At 41.2% G+C, this 25000-nt stretch overlaps 1 protein-coding gene across 1 annotated transcript; it reads right to left on the bottom strand.

Moving 5' to 3' along the window:
• Nucleotides 1-9235: 9235 nt before the first annotated feature.
• On the bottom strand, nt 9236-23910 carry cd8a (CD8a molecule). Its single transcript, XM_020514368.2, has 7 exons — nt 23689-23910; nt 22695-23018; nt 22355-22471; nt 20258-20368; nt 20112-20151; nt 15446-15491; nt 9236-10738 (listed from the first exon to the last, which is right to left on the bottom strand). Exons 1-6 carry the CDS (start codon nt 23726-23728, stop codon nt 15449-15451), a joined length of 675 nt encoding a protein of 224 aa, XP_020369957.2. The 5' UTR covers nt 23729-23910; the 3' UTR covers nt 9236-10738; nt 15446-15448.
• Between the last annotated feature and the right edge of the window lie 1090 nt (nt 23911-25000).

Below are 25000 nucleotides of genomic sequence, written 5' to 3'. Positions count from 1 at the left end.
TCTCCTCAAAGCCCATCTTTCCACTTAGTTTTGACTCGTCTGCAAACTTAGAGATATTCTATTTAGTTCCCTCTTCTAAATCATTAATGTATATTCAGCAAATTTTTATACTACATAGCTCCCTTTTGATGCCTTATTGAATCTGCCTCCACCACATTCTCAGGAAGTGTATTCTGGATCCTAATGACTTGTTGCATCAAAAGGTTTTTCCTCATGTCTCCAGTGCTTCTTACCTTAAATCTGTGCCTTTTCTTGGACTTGATCCTTCCATCAATGGGAACAATTTTTCCCTATCTACCTTCTCTAGATTCCTTATGAAGTTGAATATCTCAATCAAATCTTCTCTCAACCTTCTCATCTTCATGGAGAACAGTCCCAACTTCTCCAATCTATCTACATTAAACTATTCGGAATGTACAATCAAAGTGGCTTCAAATAGGATTCCCAAGTGCATGAATGTTTAAGAGAGCAAATGGAAGATTTCAGATGCTACATCCTCTCAAGCATTTCAACATATCTCAAATTGACTTATTCACTTCTATTGGATAGTTCCACAAGACCCATTGTTGAATATACAGAACCAGTTCAGAATGTTTGACTTACCAAAGAACATTTGAACACGCTCGAAAGCTCCCTGACACAATCAAACAACGAAATATGTGCTTGAAAAGCAGAATTCTGTCCTGATATAAGGTCATAGGCATGAAGTATTAATTGTTTCTCTCCACTGAGTAATAAAACTTGCTGTAAGACTTTAAAAGCTCTGTACAGGCATCACTAGAGAATCCTTGAATTCCACCTCACACTGCCTTTCTGTCTTGGCAAACCATGCAAAAGCTAATGTGTGATGGAATTGAAGAGAAAATACATCACTCCACAATGATTTGGAACTTCTATAGAACTTTCTCTTTATCATAGGCAACACCTCGAGACCGAGGAAGACTTTCTTCCACTCTGAAGTTGTGATCCTGAGGAGACTAAATAAATTGATGCTGGATCTGCACACTCTGCCACAGATGGGGTTTGAAGAGATGGATGGGTGGAGGATGGGATGCTTGGGTTTCTGCATGTTCCTTCCGTGCTTGGCCTCCACCTAAGCCACTGGATAAACTTGAAGTGGATGGCAGCTTTGTGGGTACTTCCTCCCTGGTTTGGAAGGTCTTGAACAAGAAACTCCAATGAAATGGAGCAGGGGGTTGCTGACAGCGGGATGTTGCAATTTTTCAGAAAGGGATTTTGGACATCTTCAAATGCTCCTCTATTCTCCTGGTAGCCAGTTGCCATGACAAAGCTCAAAATGGAGAGCTTGCTTTGGAAGTCGTGCATCAGGAATGTAGATGATGTGGCCTGCCCAGTGCAGCTGATTGTAGCCAAGAGACTACAGCCCAAATCTCCACTTGCAATGCTCATAAATATGACGTAAATGATTGAAAATCTGATGAACTCAACCTGGGAAGATATGATCATTTTGTTTTGCTGATTGTCGATAACTATGTGTTGAATTATGTTATTTTCTTTATTTGGGTCATCACCACAATCTGGCACCTGCAGTCATGATTTCCTTTTTATTTATAAATGAATTATTGATCAACTGTAATTGCAAGTCCCTCATCCTGGACCATTGTCATGAATTTTTTTCTTCTCTCTCCCTCTATCTAAAGCCTCAGTGTCTTTCCTAAAAATTGCGGGCTCAGAACTGTGTGTAATGCACCAACTGAAGCCGAATCATTGTTTTAAGGTTTAATTTAAACTTCCTTGTTTTGTGCCTATTTGTGAAAACTAGGATCCCATATGCCTCATTAATTGTTTTTCTTCAGTCTCTCCTGCTATCTTCAATGATTTGTGCAAATATACATTCAGACGTATATACATTCAGGTTCCTCTGCTCTCATACCCTTGAAGAATAATAGAATTTTAGAAATATAGGTCTCCAGTCATAAATCAGGAATTGGTAGAAAGAACATTTGTTGGGCATCTTCTAAATTAAGGACATAATTCCTTAGGTAAGGAAACCAAAAGTACATACAATTCTCCATGTGTAGTCTTAGCAAGATCCCATGTAATTGCTGGAGGACTACTTTCACAACCCCAAAGTTGACAAATAGTCCAGGTTCCCTCCAAGCTACATATCAACCTGACTTATAACTATACTGCTTTTTTAACATTTAACCTATGTTCTACTCAATATGTTCAGAAATGTTATTACATACCTCTGGAGCAGGTGGGACTTGAACCCAGGCTTCTCAGTCATAGGTAGGGACACTACCACTGCACTACAAGGGAGCCCCACTATACTGTTGTTCCTTCACTGTCATTAGGTCAAAATCCTGGAATGTCCCTTTAATAGATCTGTGGGGGTACATACACCGATGAGCTATAGCATCACCATCACCTTCACAAGAGCAGTTAATGATGGCAACAAATATTGGCCTACCCTGCAAATTGCAAATCCTATGATTAAAGAGCAGTACAGCACAGGAACAGGGCCTTTGGCACATTGGCCTTTGGACATATGACACCTTTCTAAACTAAAAACCTTTTGCCTCTACCTGGTTCATATCCCTGTACTCCTTACCTACTCATATATATGTCAAGATGCCTCTTAAACATTGCTGTTGTGGTTGTGAATGAATGAACAAAAATGATGTTGTCAGCAAAGTTGAGTGTTGCATAATATTACACATTTTAGCTCCAATATTACATAACATTTGTCCCTTTGATTTTTTTAAGAACTTGAAAATGAAGGGCACAAAGGGTTACTTCTCATTCTTCGAAACTCCAATGAGCACAGGTACAACCTACTCAACTTCTCCTTACAACAGAGTCCCTCCATACCAGGGAACTGCCACTGAGCATTCTTCAGATTGCCTCCAATGCCAGTATATCTTTCCTTAGATAAGGGGACCAAAACTGTTCACAGTATTCCAGCTGTATCTCACCAGTGCCGTGTATACTTTTGGTAAAACTTCCCTAATTCTACACTCCATTCCCTTTGAAATAAAGACCAACATTCCATTTGTCTCGTTATTATCTCATGATCTTAGATGCTAGTGTTTTGAGATATATGCAGGAGGACTCCCAAATCCCTCTGTGCTGTCACTTTCTGCAGTCTTTCTCCATTTAAATAATATTTGGCTTTTCTAATCTTTGTGCCAAAGTGCATAACCTCACATTTTCCACTGTATATTCTATTTGCCAAGCTTTTGTTCACTGACTTAAGATCTCTCTGTAGACTCTTTGTGTCATCCTCACTACTTGCCTTCCCACCTATTTTTGTTTCATTCAGAGACTTGGCTATAGTACATTCACTTTCTTCATCCAATATTGTTTTTTATTCATTCATGGGATGAGGGTGTCACTGGCTAAGCAGCATTCATTGTCCATCCCTAATTGCTCAGAGGGCAATTTTAGAGTCAACCACATTGCTGTGGGTCTGGAGTCACATGTAGGCCAGACCAGGTAAGGATGGCAGTTTCCTTCCCTAAAGGACATTAGTGAATCAGATGGGTTTTCTCAACAATCGACAAGGGATTCATGGTCATTAGTAGTCCAGATATTTATTGAATTCAAATTCCACCCTGGCGGGATTCGAAGCCAAGTCTCCAGAATGTTATCTGGGTTTCTGGATTAACAGTCAATGATAGTACCTGTAGACAATGCCTCTCCCTCATTAATACCTTTTATAAATAATTGTTGCCCCAACACTGATCCCTGTGGCTCTCCACTGGTTAAACGTTGCCATTCTGAAAATGACCCCTTATCCGAATCCTCTGTCTTCTTTTAGTTAACTTATTCTTTATCCATGCTATTATCCTACCACTAAGACCATAGGCTCTTATTTAATGCGACAGTTTCCAAAGCTTTGAGGAGCACAGGAATTACTGACATCAATAAATCATGACCTTATCTCAGCTTTGACATCCTAGTGCTCAAATATTGTCTTCCTCAGTTGGCTGAAGGCTGAGCTGACGCATTAGATGCACTGATATATTGCCTCATGTATGTCTGCCTTCAGGAGGGCTAGGGTCCTAATGAATGTAAAATGGTCCACATTTTCCAGAATCTTGCTATTGATCTTAATTGACGAAGGAAATTGTTTTGCCTTGGGAGCTGGTGAAAGAGGACATTAATTTTCTGGGTGTTAAGTAAAGGCCCATTTTCATATACGCTTCAGAGAGACAACAATGATCTGGGGCTCAGTTTCTGAGTGAGTGCACACACAAGTGTCATTGCACATTGAAGATCTAAGGTTACAGTGGTTTTGGTTTTGGATTGAAGGCAGTATAGGTTGCAGTTTCCTGTCTGTTCTGTACATTATCTCCATAGTAGGTAATTTGCCGGAGGTGAGGTGCCTTACTGCAGTGAGGGAAATAGTGGAGGGTTGGTGCAATTTAAACAGCCTTGTTTAACCCCAGTCTGCACTGCAATCGGTCTGCAGTTGTTTCGTTGGTGAGGAAGTAATTGTGCAGAGGATGGTGACAAATTTCTGAGGACAGCCAAACTTGAGGAGGGCACTCTATAAGCATCCAAGATTGTCAGAGTCAACATCTTTTGTGAGATTGAACAAGGCCTCATACAGGTGGCGCTGATCCTGGTATCTCTCCTGAATTTGCCATGTAGTGAAGTCTGTGGTGCCTCTCGATGGGTGAAAACTGCATTGTGACTCTGGAACATGTTCATCGGCCACTGGGATGAGGGGGTAAGAAGGTTCCCCATGGCAAAGACAGCAGAGAAATTCTTTTGTAGTAAATGCAATTGAACTTGTCTCCCTTCTTGAATGTGGCTATAATCACAGTGTCCCCAAGATCACCTTTCCCAGGTGATGGATTTGAGGTTGTGCGGCAATGCCAGGCATATATCTCTGCTCAGAAACAATCTGGCAGCATCTGTGGAGAGAAATCAGAGTTAACGTTGAGTTAACGTTGGGTTGAGTGACCCTTCTTCAGGACTGTGTATCTCTGCTGTGCTTTTTAATTTCTGCAGGAATTAAATCTGCTCCAGGGCTTGAGTACTGTATTCATTGAATTGATTGTATTCAAACTGTGGAGTTTAGAATGAGGGAAAGCACCAGGACCAGATGGGTTGTTTAAATGAATATGTTACAATTTTTAATAGAAATTTCTGCAAGCTAAAAGTACATGAAATGTAGGGTCCACCTGTGAGGCGCGGTCTAAAATGACATTGGTCAAGAGATACAGCTGAGATGATGAAAATAATTCAAAAGGTGAAAGTAAAGGAATCAAAGGTTGAAGCTATCACTGAATCTGATCTAAAATATTTTATGCTAATGAGGGTAAAACATTAAGTTCATGGAAAGCAAACCCTAAAACCTTGGAACTGGAGCTAGTGGAAGGGCTTGCCATAATCTTCCTATTTTCCTCAGAAAGGGAGGAGTCAGCAGAGGATTGGAGAACCTCAAGCAGTGACATCCTTATTTAAGAAAGGGTGTGACGAATACAGGCCTTTTAGTTTAATGTCAGTAGTTGGTAAAGTTTTAGAATCAGTAATCCAGGAAAAAATCAAAAGTCATTTGAAGAGGTTTAATATAAGTAAGGTGAGCCAGGATGGAACCAGCATGTAGCCATCATTTAGAGTCACCGTTACCCAGTGATGTGTAGCAGTGACCAGCTTTGACTGCTTAAATTTACATAAATAATTTAAATGAAGGGATGGAAGACATCATTGAAATTTGCTGATGACACAAAGTTAGATAGAAAAGTAAATTAGTTGCACGGGCAAAAATCTGGAAAATGGAATGTAAATTGGAAAATGTGAAATTATTCATTTTGGCAAGAAGATTAAGAAAGAAACATATTATATAAATGGTGAGAGAGTGCAGAACTCTGAGATGCAGACTGATCTAGATGTCGTCATGCATGAGTCACAAAAGGCTAGTTTGCAGGCATAGCAAGTAATTAAGAAAACTAATGGAGTGTTATTGTTTATTATGAGGGAATTGAAAACATGAGTAGGAAAGTTATGCTAAATTATACAGGGTTCTAGTGAGACTACAGATGGAGTACTTTGCACAGTATTGGTCACCTTATTTAAGGAAGGATGTAAATGTGTTGGAAGTAGTTCAGAGAAGGTTACCAGGCTAATACCTGGAATGGACAAATTGCTTTATGAGGAAAAGTTGGAGTTCAGAAGGTAAGAGGCAACTTTATTGAAGCCTGTGAAATCCCGAGGTGTCTTGGCAGGATGGATGTTGGGCGGATGTTTTCTCTTATGGGATAATCTAGAACTAAGGTGTCACTGTTTAAAAATCATGGGTTGCCCTTTTAAAGAGATGAGACTATAAGACACACACATCAAATCTGCTCTGCATTCAATGAAACATGGCTGACCTGATACTCTTTATAACTCTACTTTCCTTTCTATGCCATAACCCTTGATTCCGTTACTGATTAAAAATCTGTATATCTGAAGCTTTGAATATACTTAACAGCCATCTGCAGTGAAGAATTCCAAAGATTGACTATTCTCTGAGAGAAATTCCTCTCATTTCAATCTTGAATCAGTGACCCCTTATTCTGAGATTATTCTCTCTGGTCTTAGACTCTCCTGCAAGGGGAAACAACTTTTCTGCATCTACCCTGTCAACATCCCTATGAATTTTGTTACTATTTTCTAAACTCCATTGAGTACAAGCCCACCCTAATCAGCCCTCCTCATAAGAAAATCCTTTTAAACCCAGAATCCACTCTAGTGAACCTTCTCTGGACTATCCCAATGCCAGTATGTCGTCCCTTACTTCCCTTACTCCAAAACTTCACAATGATTAAATTTTCTTTCTCAGAGGGTTGTGAGAGTCTTTGGAACTCTCTTCCTGAAAGCAGAGCGTTTGCATATTTTTAACGCAGAGTTGGATAGATTCTTGGTAAGGAAGGTTTTCAGGGGCAGGTAGGAATGTAGGTCTGAGGTAACAATCAAAACAGCCAAAAAGCTAATCAGACTTATAGAGTCATAAAGATTTGCAACGCAGAAGAAGGCCCTTTGGTCCATCATGTCTGCACCAGTCAAAAACAACCACCCAACTATTCTAGTCCCATTTTCCAGCACATGGCCTTTAGTCTTGTATGCCTCGGCATTGCAAGTGCATGTGTAAATGCATTTTAAATATTATGACGATTTCTGCTTCTACCTCTTTTACAAGCAGTGAGTTCAATATTCCCACCACCCTCAGGGCGAAAAGGTTTTTCCTCACATCTCGAAACCACCAACCCTTCACCTTAAATCTACACCCCCCAGTCATCGATCCTTCCATCAAGGGGAAAAGTTTCTTCCTGCCTACCATATCTATGCCTCTCATAATTTTATGCATCTCAGTCATGTTCCCCTCTCAATCTCTTTGCTTAACCCCAGTCTGTCCAATCTCTCCTCATAACTGAAACTCTCTAGCTCAGAGTTGAGGGGCTGAATGGCCTACTCCATCTCCATGGTCATCTGTTTGTGTGAGAACCAGCATGTATTTGTTAAAAGCAAATCTTGCTAATCAATCTAATTGAACTTTTTGATGCTGTCACAGATAGGGGAATGAGGGGATTCATGTCATTGAGCTTTATGGATGACAGGACGTATTGAGAGAGTGGTAGGTGAGTGCAGGTAGGCAGTGGTGGGGTTTAGTCAATGAGGTGGGAGGGGTGGATAGGTGGGAGAGAAAATGGACAGGTTGTGTCAGGTCAAGGAGGGGGGGATAAGAGGGAGGGTTGGTCATGGGATGAGGCCAGGGTGGGGAGATTTTGAAACTGGTAAAGTCCACATGGAGACCACTGGGTTGTAGGCTCCTGAGGCGGAATATGAGGTGCTGCTCCTCCAGTTTCTGGGTGGTGTCATTGTGACACTGGAGGAGGCATGTCGCCCAGGGAGTGGGAGGAGGAGTTTGAAACGGTTCACGACAGGAAGGTGTTGTCATTTGTTGCAAACAGAGTGCAGTTGCTCTACAAAGAGGTCTCCGAGCCTCTGCTCGGTCTCACCGACGTAGAGGAGGCCACATCGGGAGCAGCGGATGCAGTGGACCACATTGGCGGATGTGCAGGTGAACCTTTGTCTGGTGTGGAAGGTTTTTTTGGTTCCTTGGATGGAGGTGAAGGGGGAGGTATAGGGGCAGGTGTAGCACTTCCTGCGGTTGCAGGTAAAGGTGCCGCGGGTGGTGGGGTTAGTGGAGAGTGTGAGGTGGATGAGGGAGTCATGGAGAGAGTGGTCCCTACGGATGGCAGATAGGGATGGGGATGAAAATATATCCTTGGTTGTGGGGTCAGATTGCAGGTGACGGAAGTGACGGAGAATAATACATTGAATCCGAAGGTTAGTGGGGTGATATGTGAGGACAAGGGGGATTCTGTCTTTGTTTTTGTTGCAGGGAGGTGATGTGAGGGCAGAGGTGCGGGAAACACAAGAGATCCGGTCAAGAGCATTTTTGACCACAGAAGGGGGGATGTTGCGGTCCTTGAAATAAGAGGATATCTGGGATGTTAGGGAGCGGAATGCCCCATCCTGGGAGCAGATGCAGTCGAGGTGTAGGAATTGGGAATTGGGGATCGCATTCTTGCAAGAAGGTGGGTGACAGGAGGTGTAGTCTCGGTAGCTGTGGGAGTGGGTGGGCTTGAAATAGATATCGATTTTGATATGATTTCAACAATGATTTCACATAGTGTCTGTGATGGTCATCACCATCCCACTCGCTTCTAGGGTATTGTTTTAATATTTGCATTTGGAATAGAATGTTTTGAGTTGGATCTGCCTCACTGTCATTTGTGTGTGTGTGTGTGCGCGTCTTTAGAGACAAAGGATTCTGCTAACTCAACCACCTTCGAGATCAAAAGTGGAGAAGTTGCAATATTGGGCTCCCTCACTCAGCAGGTAAACCCCAGGCAAGCTCGTATCTCACTGCAACACCAACCCTGCAGTTGATGGATTTTTAGTTTATTTTTGAGTTAAGATGCAACAAAAGGGATGAGACCGAGAATCGCTCGGAAGATCAGATCTCAGATGGGAGTGTTCGTTCCGGTCTGTGTAAGGTGAGCAGGGACGGTGTGGGTATGTTGTTAAACCCGAGTCTCGCCCTGCCCCGCCACATAACTTGCTCGAAGGAACGACAGTCTTGTTTGACCAGATTGGTTACGTCTATGTCTCTGCAGGAACTAAAGCATCTATCTGCGAGAATGTGCTCAGGGAGGCGGCCACTCACCTGCTGCGGTTTCTGAAGCGACACAAAAACGAGCCAGAGCGAGGGTGTTGTTGACTGCAATGTTTAATATCACACCCCAAAAAAAGCTCCATTCAGCTCACTTCAGGTTAACAAAATAGTCCAAACTCTACAGGCACCGAGAGAAAGGAATACAGGAAATAAAGATAAGATTTCTCAGGTTAAACGTTCCAGCACAAAAAAATGTAAAAAGTAGTCAAATAATTCACAAATCTTCGTGTATGCTCGGACAGAATGCGGAAGTTCCAATATTGGAGAGCGTGTTGCTTGTAAACAATCGGTGGTTAATCTTAAATCATTCGGACTGAATTTCTTTGTTCTACACAGTTCCTTGTAGCAAATTCTCTCTGAAGATTCTCTCTAATGACACGGCTGTGTGCAGAAGGACTGAAAGACTTAACCTTGGCCCATAAACGGGGTTTTTGAAATCCCAATCCCAGGATATGGCAAGGGTCCAGAGGTATCATCGCTAGCCTACTAATCTCAGCTAATTAACCTGGGGGAAGGGTTCGAATCCCACGATGGCTGATGGTGTAATTGGAATTCAGTAAAATTCCTGGAATTTAAGTGTCTAATGATAACCACTAAACCCATTGTTAACCGTCAGGAAAACCCCCACCTGATTCTTTTAGGGAAGGAAAATGCCATCCTTACCTGGTCTGGCCTACATGTGACTCCAGAGATAGCAAGAACTGCAGATGCTGGAGTCAGAGATAACACAGTGTGGAGCTGGAGGTACGCATCAGGAGAGCAGGAAAGTTGATGTTTCGGGCCGGTTCTGAAGAAGGGTCCCGAGCCAAAACGTCAACTTTCCTGCTCCTCTGATGCTGCCTGGCCTGCCCTGTTCTTCCAGCTCCACACTGTGTTATCTACATGTGATTCTAGACGCACACAATGTGGTTGATTTTTAACTGCCCTCTGGACAAGACATGCCCACATCCTGTGAATAAGTAATATTGAAAAAAACCCTCCTTGGGATTGGTATCTGTTTCATTCTGGAGGCTGTGACGACAGCAGGAACAGTCAGATTGGAAGGAGTTTAAATTGAACATTAAGGTTCCTCCTTTACAGTAGAGCTGTACTCCCCATGTCCAGCCATTCTGTTCCTTGGTATGAAACAGACTGCCTTGGCAGTGCTAGATCACCAGGATACAGAGAGAGAGTGCAGCTTTCACCCTCCAAGTGGCACTCCGCATTTTGACCAGGCATTTGGGAAAGATATCAAAAAAGGTACAGTGTAAAACTACAGCTTCTTCCTCAAGGGCGGAATTGTTGTCAAACACAGATATAAGAAAAGGACAAGTTTACATTTAGAACAGTTGCCACTTTCTTCCCAAAACTCAGTGCGTGTCACGTATTGGCTTCGGTCAGCTACGGCAATGTTTCAAACGATGAAAGGGGCAATTGGAATGGCCATTGTGCAAAATATAAGGACACGCTGAAGGCCTCAGTCACTCCTACGCCACATCATTTATCTCGCAGAAGGTTCAATGATCCATGGATGAATCGCACACGTTTTCCAGAATGAACCTGAAGCAGGGAAAGATGTCAAAATTTTGTCAATGTGTTCATGCAATAACAAAGTGAGCCAAGAAACCCATGTCCCAGGCACAGTAGCGTGAACCAGACCATGAGCCTCCAACCCTCCTAACTCTGAGGAGGATTAAAGACAAACTGTGCCTGCAACTTCGAGAGCAGCTCAGTTTACACAAAGTCTCCCCTGCAAAATGATACTTCGGTTAAATGGTTGGTAGCTTTTCATATGCACGTAGGAAGGTCACATCAATTTACTGGATGGCTAATCAAGGTACCTCAATTAATGATCCAGGGAATGTTAATTCAATTCATCCATAAAATTCCAATAAAAAGCTAGTCTTAGTAACAATGATCATGGGAGTTATGGGGTTGTTTAGAAATTGATCTGATTCATTAATATCCTTCACAGAAGGAAATCTGCCATCCTTACACAGTCCGGTCTACTTGTGACACTTATCTGCTTTCTGAAAGGCCTGGCAAGGTGTTATGTATCAAGCCACTGTGTAGAAGTGGAAGAAGAAACACAATTGGATAGAAGGCTGATAATCTACCTGGGCACTGTGAATGACAAAGATACAGCCTGCCCAATTCACCTTGCAGCACTTTTTTCACTAGCATCTGGAGCTTATGCCAAAACATTTCACTTTTAATCTTTCACTTTTTCACGCAAAATTTAACACTTTTCAATGTACCTGTGATAAAATAATGTGACAATAAATCAAATCAATCATTCAATTTAGACAGCAGTCCCACGTCGTGGCCAACCATCAATCCGATATAACATACCTACTGAGTCCAGTTGTCCCTGAATATGTGGGTCCCCCAACAGCCCAGACCAACCAGAAGTGGTGAAATATACTTGACTTTAGCCTCACCAACCTACAACTGCAGGAGCATCTGTACGTCCGTAAGGCTATAAGATATAGGAACAGAATTGGGCCATTTAGCCCATTGAATCTGCTCCACATTCAATCATGGCTGGTAAGTTCATTGGTAAGAGTAAACAATGTATGATCCTTGAGAAGACCACGTCCTGCCTTCCCATTGAGGGATACCTCCATTATGCTGTTTGTCATTACCACTGTGCTAAGTGTGATAGATTCAAAAAATGTCAGGTAAATGAAACTAAGTCTCCCTGCGACTCTTACATCATTGTCATCATCATCATCATGAAGTAACAGCAGCACAATTGTACTTGAACAGATTGGTACCCTCAAAGCCCAGCAAATCCCTTAGTGTACCATTCCATCAAGCCAAGGGACAAATTTTAGTTCAAAGAGGACTATAGGAAAGCATGTAAGGAGCAACATTAGGTATATTTAAAAAAACGATACCAGCCTGGTGACACTACGACACAGGACTATTGTATAGCATGCTAAATAGCTGAAGCAGCGTGTTATAGATAGAGTGATCAACAGATCAGATTGAACTCTTCAGTTCTGTGACATTAAGTTGTGAATGGTGGTGGAGAATTAAGTGGGGGCAGGGTCTCCATAACTACCCCCATCCTCAACAACAAGAGAGACCAACACATTGGTGCAAAAAACAGGGTTGAAACATTTGCAAATATCTTCAGCCAAAAGTGCAAAAGAATGATCCATTTTGATCTCTTTGAGATCTGCAAAATTAGATCTTCATCTAATTCAATTAATTCTACGTGACAACTCTGGGTAAAGTAGAGGACGGGAAAAATTTCTGGCTGTAAGAGCTGCTCCTTGTTTGAAGTATTTTCAGTGTTGGAGCTGATTTCCTCAAATTCTAGGAGCAGTAGTTACTAGTACAGTAAGGTGTTGCATTATTTTGGAACTTTTGGGAAAAAAATCAAAACAATGGCCCTTTAAAAAGGAGGAAGATAGAAAAAGGTAGAGACCACATGGGAAGTGATTCAAATGGAGAAAGAAACCTGCACTGCTGTCTGACCCAGCAGTGAATCTGCACAGCTACTGCCTTTGCTGTTTGGTTCCAAGTATCTCTGGACATTGGAGTTTGTTCTAAGAAAAATAAACAAACAGCGAAATTCAACATTTTCATGCAGAGATGGTGTATGGAATGAAGTGCCAGAGGAAGTGGTGGAGGCTGGTACAATTACAACATTTAAAAGGCATCTAGATGAGTACCTGAATAGGAAGGTTTCAAGGGATTTGGGCCGAATGTTGGCAAATGGGACTAGATTTATTTAGGATATCCGGTTGGCATGAAGTTGGACTGAAGGGTCTGTTCCCGTGCTGTGTATCTCTATGACTCTATAATGTGAAATGGCTGAAGACACTGATACTAAAATTGTTATTGGTCCTGACAATATCCAGGAGAAATACTGAAGACCTGTGCTCCAGGCTAGATGCATTCCCTAGCTATGCTCCTCCAGTACAACTATAACACTGTGGAATGTGGAAAATCACACAGCTACATTCTGTCTACAAAAAACAGGAAAAATCCAAACCAGCAAATAACTACCTGCTCTCAATAATCAACAAAGTAACAAAAGGTGTCATTGACATGAGAGTCTAATTATCTTTCTTGACATTCAATAGCATTGCCATCACACAATCTCCCATTGTTTACATTCTGAGTGTTATCATTAACCAGAACTTTAACTGGACAAACCATATAAACACCATGACTATAAAAGCAAATCAGAGGTAGGGAATGCTGGTAAGTAACTCAACATCTGATTCCCCAAAGCATACCACTACCTACAGAACAGAAGTCAGGAGTGTAATGTAATACTATCCACTTGCCTAGATCAGTGCAGTTCCAACAACATGCAAAAAGCTCAACACCTTCCAGGACCAAGCAACCTCTTTGAATAGCATTACATTCACCACCTTAAAACTTTCACTACTTTCAGTACTCGCACAAAGTGCCATTTTCTGCAATGCACTAAGGCTGCTTCAACAACTCTTTCCTAAATGGAGATCTCTATCATGTAGAAGAATAAGGGCAGCAGATGCACAGAAACACCATCATGTACAAGCTCCCTCCAAGTCACATAATGACTTGACTATGTTGCCATTCCTCACTGTGTCTGGGTCAAAATCCTGGAATTTCCTCCCTTATATTGTGCCTATGTCTGCTGGCTAATTTCAAAAAAGTTGTTAGTATCTGTGATTGACAGCATTTTCAAAATAAAATCTTTTAATAAAGATTATTAAATGGCTAAATTATTTCATGAAGAAAACATAATTACAAACAGCCAACATAGATTTCAGATAAAAGATTATGCTTGATAAATCTGATAGAGTTCTTTGAGGAGGTGACAATTATGACATAATGGGGAAATACATGGAAATATTCTGCGATGTACATGGACTTCCAGAAATCTTTTGACAAAGTAGCACATAGGATGAGGGCGGGTAATGGCATAAGGGTGTTATCACTGTTCTAGTAATCCAGAGCCCTAGACTTATGTTCTGCACATATGGATTTGAATTCTATCATTGATAAAATTTGAATTAAATAAAATATGGAACTAAAAAAAACCCATTATTGATTTCCATAAAAACCATCTGGTTCACTGATGTCCTTCCTTCAGGGAAGGAAATCTGCCATCCTTATTCAACCTGTCCAACATGTGACTCCAGGCCAACAAAATGTTGTTGACTGCTAACTGCCCTCTTAAGTGGCCAGGAAGGACGATCAGCTCAAGGGCAACTAGAAATGGACAATAAACATCAGCCTTGCCAGTGATGCCTACATCCTATTCCCAAGAATAAAAAAAGGGACTCTGTAAGAAGATTAAAAAATATGGAATTTGGGAAGGCCACAAATTGAGTTCAAAGCTTATTGGAAGGGAAGATTCAGATAACAGGAGTACCGTCCATTTCTTGGGGCATTTGGAACAGTTAATGCTGGGAAAGGGGAATCTTCTTGGGATCCTATGTAAAATCTCCTGACTTTGATCATCTACCTGGCTATTTACTTAAGTTGAAATCAACAGTGAAACCTTATTGTCCTACTGCAACCTGAGCTCAACTTCTTCCCATTTATCAGTAAAACAGCATACAACATCCTATTCTAAATACATCAATTTCCAATAAATCTCAAGGACTTTGAAATTTAAATATATTTTTATACCTTGACAGATTGACTTCACAAACATAATCCTTTTTAATATTCTGGACTGCTTTCTATACTGAACTCCAACTTGTCTAACACTTTGCAAACCACTACCTGTTCTGCATTAAGTCCCACTCATTCATCAACACTGTCCTTGTTGACCTCAATCAACTCTATCTTTCAATGCATTGAATTCAAAATTCTCAACCTCATTTTGAAATTTACTGCAGAACTTTTGCGGTCACTTTCAGCTCTATATTTATTTAGCATCCTTGGGCTCTTCTTACCTGACATCAGAGATTTAGTTGTCTAGGTCCCATCTCAGGAACTCCCACTCCAAATGTCTTTGCCTTGCTCCTTCCCTTACTCAGCCTTAGAAATTTCCTCAAAATCTATCTTTAATACTAAACATTTGATCACTTAATTAGTTAAGTATCAGTGAACAGCCTTGTGATATTTTATGGTGTTAAGATTACTTTACAATTAAAGTTGTTAAAAGGGTATACAGAGCCTATATGACTCATGTTTAAGTAATCACAAAACTTGACATATATTGCTGCACTGGTGGTACATCTATGCAATACTAAGAACATAACTTGTGCCATAGTAACTTGGTTTTTTCCTTCACTGAAGTACTGTACTTACTTGTTAAAGATATCTGTTTGATGGTCTATCTTCTTCAGCTATTGGTCTATAATGAAATAAGAAGTATGTTATTGTAAGAAGCAGCAATTCTTTTTCTTGAATACATTATGATGTTAAAATTGATGTTGGACTTTGAAATGTCCCCTGCCTGCAAAACAAGTGGCTAAATTGTAAAACAGTTGTGATTTATAGTTAGATACAGAAAATTTGTTTGATGAAATTAGCGACTGACTTATTTCATGTATTTTAAATAGGAATAGTGCATCAATGCATTGAAATGAATATTTTCTGTTTACTTAATACAAAACAACTAGAACAAATACACTAAAAACTAAACTTAAACTTATTAATGGGCCACAGATGTCTTTGGTCTCTGTCAAGCTATTCTTTAGTGCACTGCTCAAGCCTTGTTACTTCCGTTTAACAGTGGCATATAAGCTTAACAAAGGAATTGAGCTTCAGGATTCCTATGTGCCATGATAGAAACTTAATCTAAATATCTGATAGTCTACCATCAACATTTCTAACACAGAAAGAATGAAATGTTAAACACTGCAAAAAAAAGTTTGAATAAGTATATGATTGCAAACAGTATTTATTGCTGCACAACAGAGAACATCAGAGAGCTCAAGAAACATAATATTTTACCCTTGAGGCTGGATAAAGGGAAGGTGATTTAGTTTGGTTGTGGAAAGCAGTTGGCAAGAGTTGAACAATGAGTTGAGAGTATAGATATTTTGGAGTTTCATTTGATTACCCTTGGAATAGACAGCAGTATGTAACACTTTCCCTCCAAAGATTAGATGAGTTAGATTGAATAGGGCTTGTGTAATGATTGATGAACTAAATGTTTTTCATTTTCTGTGCATTCTTTTTGGTCTTGTGAATCCTGACTCTACAGTATATTCCTATGTTAGTCATTATCCTGACTCTATATTTCCATATTAATCATTCACCACCACTAAATCCACTTTTTTCTATCTTAGTTCCTTTTAAGTATTTATAAAATTAAAAAAAATACTATTATGTTCTCTCTTAACCTTATTGGATCCAAAGAACAAAGAACAATACAGCACAGGAACAGGCACTTTGGCCCTCCAAACCTGCGCTGACACATTTTGCCCTTCCGTGCTAAAACTGTCTTCACTTAAGGATCTGTATCCCTCTATTCCTTTCCTGTTCGTGTATTCATCCAAGTGCTTCTTGGATGCTGCTATTGTGTTTGCTTCCACCACCTCCTCTGGCAATACATTCCAGGCACTCACCACACTTTGTGTGAAAAACGTGCCTCGCACATCTCTTTTAAACATCCCCCCTTCGCACCTTGAACCTGTATCCCCTAGTAATTGACCACTTCATGCTGGGATAAAGCCTTATACTTTCCACCCAATCCATGCCATTCACAATTTTATATAAAATTTTATAAACTTCTATTAGGTTGCCCCTCAATCTCCTGCATTCCAGTCAAAACAAACCCAATCTATCCAACTTTTCCGCATAGTTAAAATCACCTATACCAGGCAATGTCCTGGTAAATCTTTGGTGTACCCTCTCCAAAGCATCCACATCCTTCTGGTAGTGTGGTGACCAGAACTGTACACAATATTCCAAGTGTGGCCTAACCAAAGTTCTATAAAGCTGCAGCATAACTTGTCCATCCTTATACTCAATGCCCCTTCCAATGAAGGCAAGCATGCCATCAACCTTTTTTACTATCTTATTTACCTGCACTGTCACTCTTAGTGATCTGTGGACGTGCACACTCAGATCTCTCTGCATATTAATACTCCTAAGGGTTCTGCCATCCACTGTATAAGTTCCACCTGTACTTGACCTCCATCATCTCCTCACACCACCTCACATTTGTCTGGATTAATCGCCATCTGCCATTTTTTCTGCCCATACTTCCAACTGATGTATATCCTGCTGTATCCAGTTAAGAATTTAAACACTCTGTCACCCACAATCTGTTCCACACTAAGTCCCATTCATTTATCAGTTCTGTCCTTGCTACCTCCATCACCTCTATCTATCAATTCACTGAATTCAAAATCCATGGCATCATTTTAAAATTTCCTATAGAACCTTTGTGATCACTTCAGTTCTGCACTTATTTTACATCCTAATAACCTCTGACATTGGGCTCTTGCATATTTCCCTGCCTATGCATTTTTACTTGGATTAAGGGCATTTAGCTGACTAGGTCCTAAATCTCTTTACTTTGCTACTTCCTTAATTGGCTTTACAAGCTTCCTCAAAATCTTTCTTCGTAACTGTTGCCTTCTAAATTTGCATCCTCTCGGTGAGTCTGCTCAATACCAAAACAGAGACTCTAAACTCTAAACTAATCAATGTTTTAATATTTCCCTGTTTTTGTAGCAAAACCATTTGTGTAAAGCCTAGAAAGAGAATTTACAATCTTTCTGTTAATGTTTTTTCCCCTCTGTTAAAAGTCTTCTTGGGTATTATTAATTGTTCTAAAATATGCTTCTTCACCTTGCACGAGTTGAGGCTTTTCTTAAAAACAGGATATTTGAAACTATTTATAAAATTCATTTCTAAAACAATGTAGGAGAACTTTCAAAACTGAAAACAAGAAAGATATTCTCTGTAATCAAAACAGGAAATACTGGAAATAATCAACAATTCAGTCAATATCTGGCAAGATTCAACAGGCAAGATTGCAAGATTGTGCAAGATTGAAACAGCCCCTTCGGCCCAACTTGCCCATGCCACCCAGTTTTCACTAGTCCCATTTGCCTGAGTTTGGTCCATATGCCTCCATACAATACCATCCATGTACCTATCTAAAGGTTTCTTAAATGACAAATTGTACTGGCTTCTGCCACTAGCTCTGGCAGCCCATTCCCGACACTCACCACCCTCTGTGTGAAAATATTGCACTTCTGGACCCTTTAGTATCTCTCCCTTCTCACCTTAAACCTATACCCTCTGATTTCAGACTCCCCTACAATGCGTAAGAGCTGTCAGATATCTACCATATCTATGCCTCTCATGATTTTATACACCTCTACATGGTCACCCTTCAGTCTCTTATGCTCCAGGGAAAAATGTCCCCCCGCCCAACCTCTCCTTATAATTCAAAACTTCAAATCCAGATAGCAATCAGTAAATCTTTTCTGCACTCTTTCCAGTTTATTAATATCCGTTCTATAGTAGGGCAACCAGATGGCACGCAACACTCCAAATGTAGCCTCATCAAAATCTTGTACAGCTGCAACAAGACGGCCCAACTCTTATACTCACTACTTCGACCTACGAAAACAAGCATGCCAAAAGCCATCTTCACCACCCTGTCTAATTGTGGCATCACTTTCAAGGAGTTATGAACTTGTAACCCTAAACTCTTCTATAATGCTCTCTAGGGCTTTACCATTGACTGTGTAAGTCCTGCCCTGGTTGGACGCACAAAAATGCAACATCTTGCATTTATCTAAATTAAACTCCATCTGCCATTTCGCATCCCACTGGCCCAGTTGATCAAGATCTCCAGATAATCTTATTCACAGCCCACTAGTATGGACATTGGTAATTATAGTTGAATGGAATGACTAGAGGACACAGAATGTGCAGTAAAGGATGTAGAGAAGAATTTAAATGTCATGTACAACTGCCCAGACTACAGTTAACATTCAAGTCAATGATCTCACATCAGATATTTTTCATTTGAATCAATTTTAATTTGAAATGTGTTTATTAATTAATGAGACGTAGGCATTCCTCAGTGTGCTAGAATTTAATGCCTGTCCCAATTGCTTTCAGAAGGTGCCAATGAGCTGCTTTCTTAAACTACTGCTACAATGTGGAAGGACTCCAAAGGTAGTTTTAGGTACGGATTTCCAGCATTTGGATTCAGCACTGATGAACGAATGTCAACCCCACCACATGAAGGCTTCTGAGGTCCCTGCATGTTAGGGCCTTCTGGAATCAGAAGTCAATAATATCATCCTGCTGATCAGCATGTGTGGACCCTCCGAGAGGCAGTTCAAATGAAACCTATTTATAACTCAGGATGGTGTGAGACTTAGAGGGAAATTTATGGGTGTTGGTGTTACCATGTTTCAGCTGCCCTTGATCTTCTCTGTGGTAAGAATTGTTGGTTCAAATTGTACCGTTGAATCTGTAGTGAGTTGCTTCAGTGAATCCTGTTGGTGATATATAGTGCTGCCACATTGCATCTTTTGAGGATGGACTTCTGTGGTTCTGAGAATGAATGTTTAAGATGGTGGGTTGGCTGCCAATCACCTTGCAAATCAAGTGAATTGGACTTCAAAGAGCTGTTGGAGTCTCAATGGGCTGAATGATCTCCTCCTGTGCCATCACATTCTTAGTTTGTGTGTGTTATCTGCATCTTCCCTTTTTTTATTGTTTCCAAAACTTAAGGCCCGTCAGCTTTGGTCCCTCACCAAGACACAGCACGTTATAGAATTCTTTACCGGTTTGAGCTAATTAAAGAATGTCACTCAATGCTTTCACAGAGATGGAATTCCTTGCACAGCCATTCCCACCCCCAGCCAACTTGTCTATTTAACAGCCGCTATGCTTCCTCTTAAGAGATGTGGCAAGGTGTTACATCAAAGCGACTCTCTACCGTTTCAAACCCGATTGTCTTTTTTATTGTGAACGAACCAAACGTAATACCGACCTCTTTCTAAATTGATGCTGACAGCGTCTCCGGCGGGGTCCTGGAAAACAGATACAGCTTAGTAGGCGCGCATTTCAACCAGCTTGAATTAAATAGATACAATGTTAAGTTGGGCATTTTTTTTCTGAAACGAGAAGAATGCGTACTTCTGCAATAAACGATGGAGACATAGGTCAGTGCGATGATCAACAGAGCGGCAGCGCCAGTCAGAGGAGCCCAGATGAGGAAGTGGCAGCTCAATGGATCTTCTGTTTTCTCTGAAATGAACAAAACAGGGAACTTAGGTAAACACAGAAAAAAGGCCTTGTTACGTGAATGCCAGAGCAAATGCGCCGAAGATTCAGCGAGAGAATTAAAATTTCGATAAATAAAATATTAATTTGGAGAGAATGATTGAATTTAACATTGAAAATTACTGATTCCCAGGAAGACAGGGTCTAAATATGCACATTTAGAAACCCGACAATACAGGATATTAAAAGTGGGGCATATACCAGAAACACTTGTTTTGATACTGTTCTCGGCTTCAAACAGAGCCCCTTCTCCAGTTCCAGAAATTTAGATAATTTCCTCCGGCAATTCTGCGGGATAAAATTCACACTTTTTTGCGCTCACTCTAAGAAACCCCGGCGTTGCCAATGGAGCACAGAAATTTCCAGCATTTAGATACGGATTAACCTCCCTCCCCCAATAAATTAATTATACCCTTCCAACAGAAGTGTTAAACTCAAAATCGCTGTGTTTAAACCTTTAACTGTGCCTCTTGTTAGATAGGAATTCATTGAGGAATTCCATTAGAATGGGATTAGGTTCTTTGTGAAGTGTTGGACAGAGAAACTCATTACTGCGTGGTCCGTCCCGTTAGAGATTCAACCTAAAACATTTGAGCTTTGTGTGAAGGGGGTGGCGATGCTCCCACACTCAAATCTAGCGCAGGGTCTGATGATCTTGAAGGTGATTGCAGTAAGATTAGGACCATGTTCTGAACGATCGAGGTGCTACATTTCTCATAGACCAGGCGACAGGGTTCATGGCGATACTGACCAGCGGGATACTTCCACTATCAGCCCCTGAAATCGCACCGGCTTTCACTGGTTTGGAATGAACGCCCCGCCAGAATTAACGAGAACTTCAGCGCCTTGCTTTGAGCTCCTCGATGAAAGTTCTCCGTTCGAGTAAATTGTTAGCGACCAGGGGAGATTCTGACAGATTATCACCTTTCTGTCAGTAGGACGCTACACAAATTTAAAATTATAATTGGCCACTTTTGGTAAGGAAACGTTTACCCTTTTAGAATAAATAGGATTAAAATCTCTTGCATCTGAGCCAGTTTCTTCAGTTCCTGTTCATACGCATTGGGTAGGGGCTACGGGACTGAACTAGTAAAGTTACACATCAGAGAAGCAGGGAGAGAGCAGCTCCTCCCTCACTCCACCAAAGCTTTCTTTTAACTTTGGGGTTAAGAATGGCGCAGACCCTGTTCAGAGATGTTATTACAAACTTCTCCGGCGCAGGCAGGACTTGAACCCGGGCCTTCCTGGCTCAAAGAGAGGGACGTTACCACGGGCGAAGGTGGCAAGAGCCATCGGCGATCCGGCCAACGGCTTTGTGAGGATCTCCTCCAACTGTTGAGAAGGAGAGAAGCTTGGGCTCCTCAAAATGAAGACAGACTCGGAAAGCCAGTGTTGGGACGAGAATGAAAGAGTGGGCGAATGATTTATGGTATCCCCAAACTGTTGCTGGAATGATGAGGGAAAAGACAAGCTTGCACTAGTCTAAAGACAAAGTGGTTGAAGAGAGCAGCTCACGGCCACCTGGTCCAGGGAAATGAGGCGCGGGACGGGTCAGCGACACCCACATGTTAAGAATTGTTTCAAAAATGAATAAAAATGTTTTGAACGGTTGGGTAATTCCCCAAACCCCCACCCCCACCCCGGGATTACTGGAAATTAATGCTTCGTTGTAGACATTGTTTGAGAAGTGGAGCGGTCCGCATTTTAAAAGTTTATTTGTTTTTTGTTTAGAAAGATAACCAATATTTGGGGCACCGATATAGAGAAAACAATGAAGCAGTTCCGGATTATTGTGGGGAAGGATGATGATAGTGGTCTAAATTGCCTTCCACAGGCTTCTAAGAAGCGACAGGAGGATCTTGAACTGGCATTTAGCCGGACTCAAGTGTTTGAATCAGAAGATCTGAAGAATGCTCTGAATGTCCGCGTGCCATTGATCGTGTGACCCACCTTGGCTTGTACCTCTTTCAGTTGAATGACATTGAGTAGATCCTTTGCTGTCCATAGTAATCGGTACTTTTTGTGTCGTGGTGGGGGTGGTCGTTGGCTCTGGTGTGGTTTTGACCCCTGGATTTAACCAACCCAAATTAAATAAAAAAAACAGACATGCATTTAATAATAGTTGCAAACAATTATAGCAAGAAAATGAACGTAAATCGAATTAATCTATCAAAACATTAAAACGTCCAGCGGAATGTACCCAGGGGTGGTGAAATATTAAAGGGGCAATTTATTAAATTAGAATTAGCCGTGAGGTTATGATCAATAATGACATTTAAACCTTACTGACCTTCAATGTCCAGGTCAATGATGTCCCCAAATATCATGGCCATGTTCTTGACCATGAAACAGTAATACTTCCCCTCGTCTTCTTCCACAGACTTCTTGATCGTCAGAGTCACTTTTTTGGATGATTTCTCTGCAGTGTGTCTTTCGGGGTTGCTCGCACTTTTCACTTTACCCGTGCCTGTTACATACAACAAGAACTTCGGGCCGGAATTCCTGGGCTGTTGGAACCAATAAACTCCCTCGTCTGCATCCATTGAGCAAGTATTTACAAACTTTTCCCCTTTTTTCACCGACGCTTTTTTCAATTTAGGCGGTGCGGCGGTGCCTATGTTAAAACAAAAACACGCACATATTAACATCAGAGTGGTGGATTCTTTTGTTTGGCTGGTGGGTCAGCTAATGGAAGCAACTAACTCAAAGAAATAAAAAAAAGACTCAAAATGTTAACTCCAGAGATGCTGCCAGACCTGCTGAGTTTTCTGTGCTTGTGAATTCATCTCAGAATCTACGCCGGATGTTTGAGGGAGAGATAGGGCTTTCTGAACCTGGAACGTATTAATATTCGTGGTTACAAATTTGATGGAAATAGATTGCCTTTCACGTTGGCATCGTGAACACAGTCGGTATGGGAAAACTCGTCCCCACATAAAACTTACCAACAAATTTTCCGGGCAGAGTATTAGAAACGTAGAATTTCGCTGCTGGAACTCGTTACCCACTGAGCTGTCAGCGGATCCAATTTTAATTTTGCAATGAAGTACGAGGAAATCAGCACATAGTCTCTTTTCTTTAAAACAAAAATTGCTACTTCGATTGAAGTCTCCATTTGCATTAAATGCATGAATCGAAGTAAAATTTATCGTTCACCCCCTTCCCACAAAGACACACATTCACCCGTCTGTTTTATTTCGAAAATTCCTTCTGCAAATAGCCGAATATCTTTAATCTGTGCGAGGCAAGGAAGAGAACACACGTCATTCAATATCATTGCTCACCTGTCAGTTGTATCGCGAGGAGGAATACAAGAATTTTCATGATGGATCAAGGAGACTTGCTTGTAAAATCGGTGTTCACCAATGATGGGGACCTTCGGCAACAGCCCGTCACTGCACCGCATCAGGACGTGAGGTCACTGCTCCCGTGGGCGTAACGATATAGTTTGTTTAACTTAAAACATTCATGCCCAATGTGTTTTAGTCTCCCAATGGAAATGAAGTACAAATATCTGGGACTCGTTGGACCTCAGACGGTGGCACTTGTGTTAGACGTTCAGGGACTGGTGTAATTGATACACGACTTTTTGCGTATGACACAAAAATAGGCGGGATGTTAGATTGCAGTGAGGAAATAAGAACCTTACAAGTGGGTATAGATAGGTCAGGAGAGTGGGTCAAAATGTGGCACATGGGTAAGTGTGAGGTCGTGCATTTTGGTCAGAAGAATGGGAAGAGACTAAATGGGGAGAGACTTCGGGTGCTCTATGCAGAGGGATCTGGGTATCCTGGTTCATGAATCACAGAAAACAAGCATGCAGGTACAGCACGTAATAAAGAAAGCCAATGGAATATTGGCTTTTGTAGCTAAAGGAATAGAATATAAAGGTAAGGAAGTATTGTTGCAACTGTACAAGGCCTTGATGAGACAGCACCTGGAGTATTGGCAACAGTTTGGCTCCACTTATTTGAGGAAAGCTGTACTGGCGTTGGAGGCAGTTCACAGAAGGTTCGCTAAATTGATCCCAGAGATGAGAGGTTTGTCATATGAAGAGAGATTGAACAGTTTAGGCCTGCACTCTCTGAAATTTAGAAGAATGAGGGGAGATCAAATTGAGGTATCCAAGATGATAAAAGGTATAGATAAAATAGATGTGGAGCAGCTGCTTCCTCTTGTGGGTCATTCTCGGACGAAAGGTCATAGTCTTAGGATAAGGGGTAGCAAATTTAAAACCGTTGAGGAGAAACTACCTCTCTGAAAGGGTTGTGAACCTGTGGAATTCGTTACCCCAAAGTAAGGTGGATGCTGGGACAGTGAATAAATTTAAGGAGGAGTTAGACAGATTTTTTAACTGGTATGGGCTGAAGAGTTATGGCAGAAAGGCAGGAAAATGGGGGTGAGGAGCATATCAGCCACGATCGAATGGTGGAGCAGACTTCGATGGGCCGGATGGCCTAATTCTGCCCCTATATCTAATGAACTTACTGATCTACAAGTTATTTTCTGTCTGGCCACAAACGATATGTGGAAGACAAACTTCAAGCATCCGTTAAATCGACGTTGGTATTAAGAATACGTAAAGAAATTGTAACT

The sequence above is a fragment of the Rhincodon typus genome, unplaced genomic scaffold (genome assembly GCF_021869965.1).
Source record: "Rhincodon typus isolate 14 unplaced genomic scaffold, sRhiTyp1.1 hic_rhity00001587, whole genome shotgun sequence".
Lineage (NCBI taxonomy): Eukaryota > Metazoa > Chordata > Chondrichthyes > Orectolobiformes > Rhincodontidae > Rhincodon > Rhincodon typus.
This window is presented reverse-complemented; position numbering and strand designations above follow the sequence as displayed.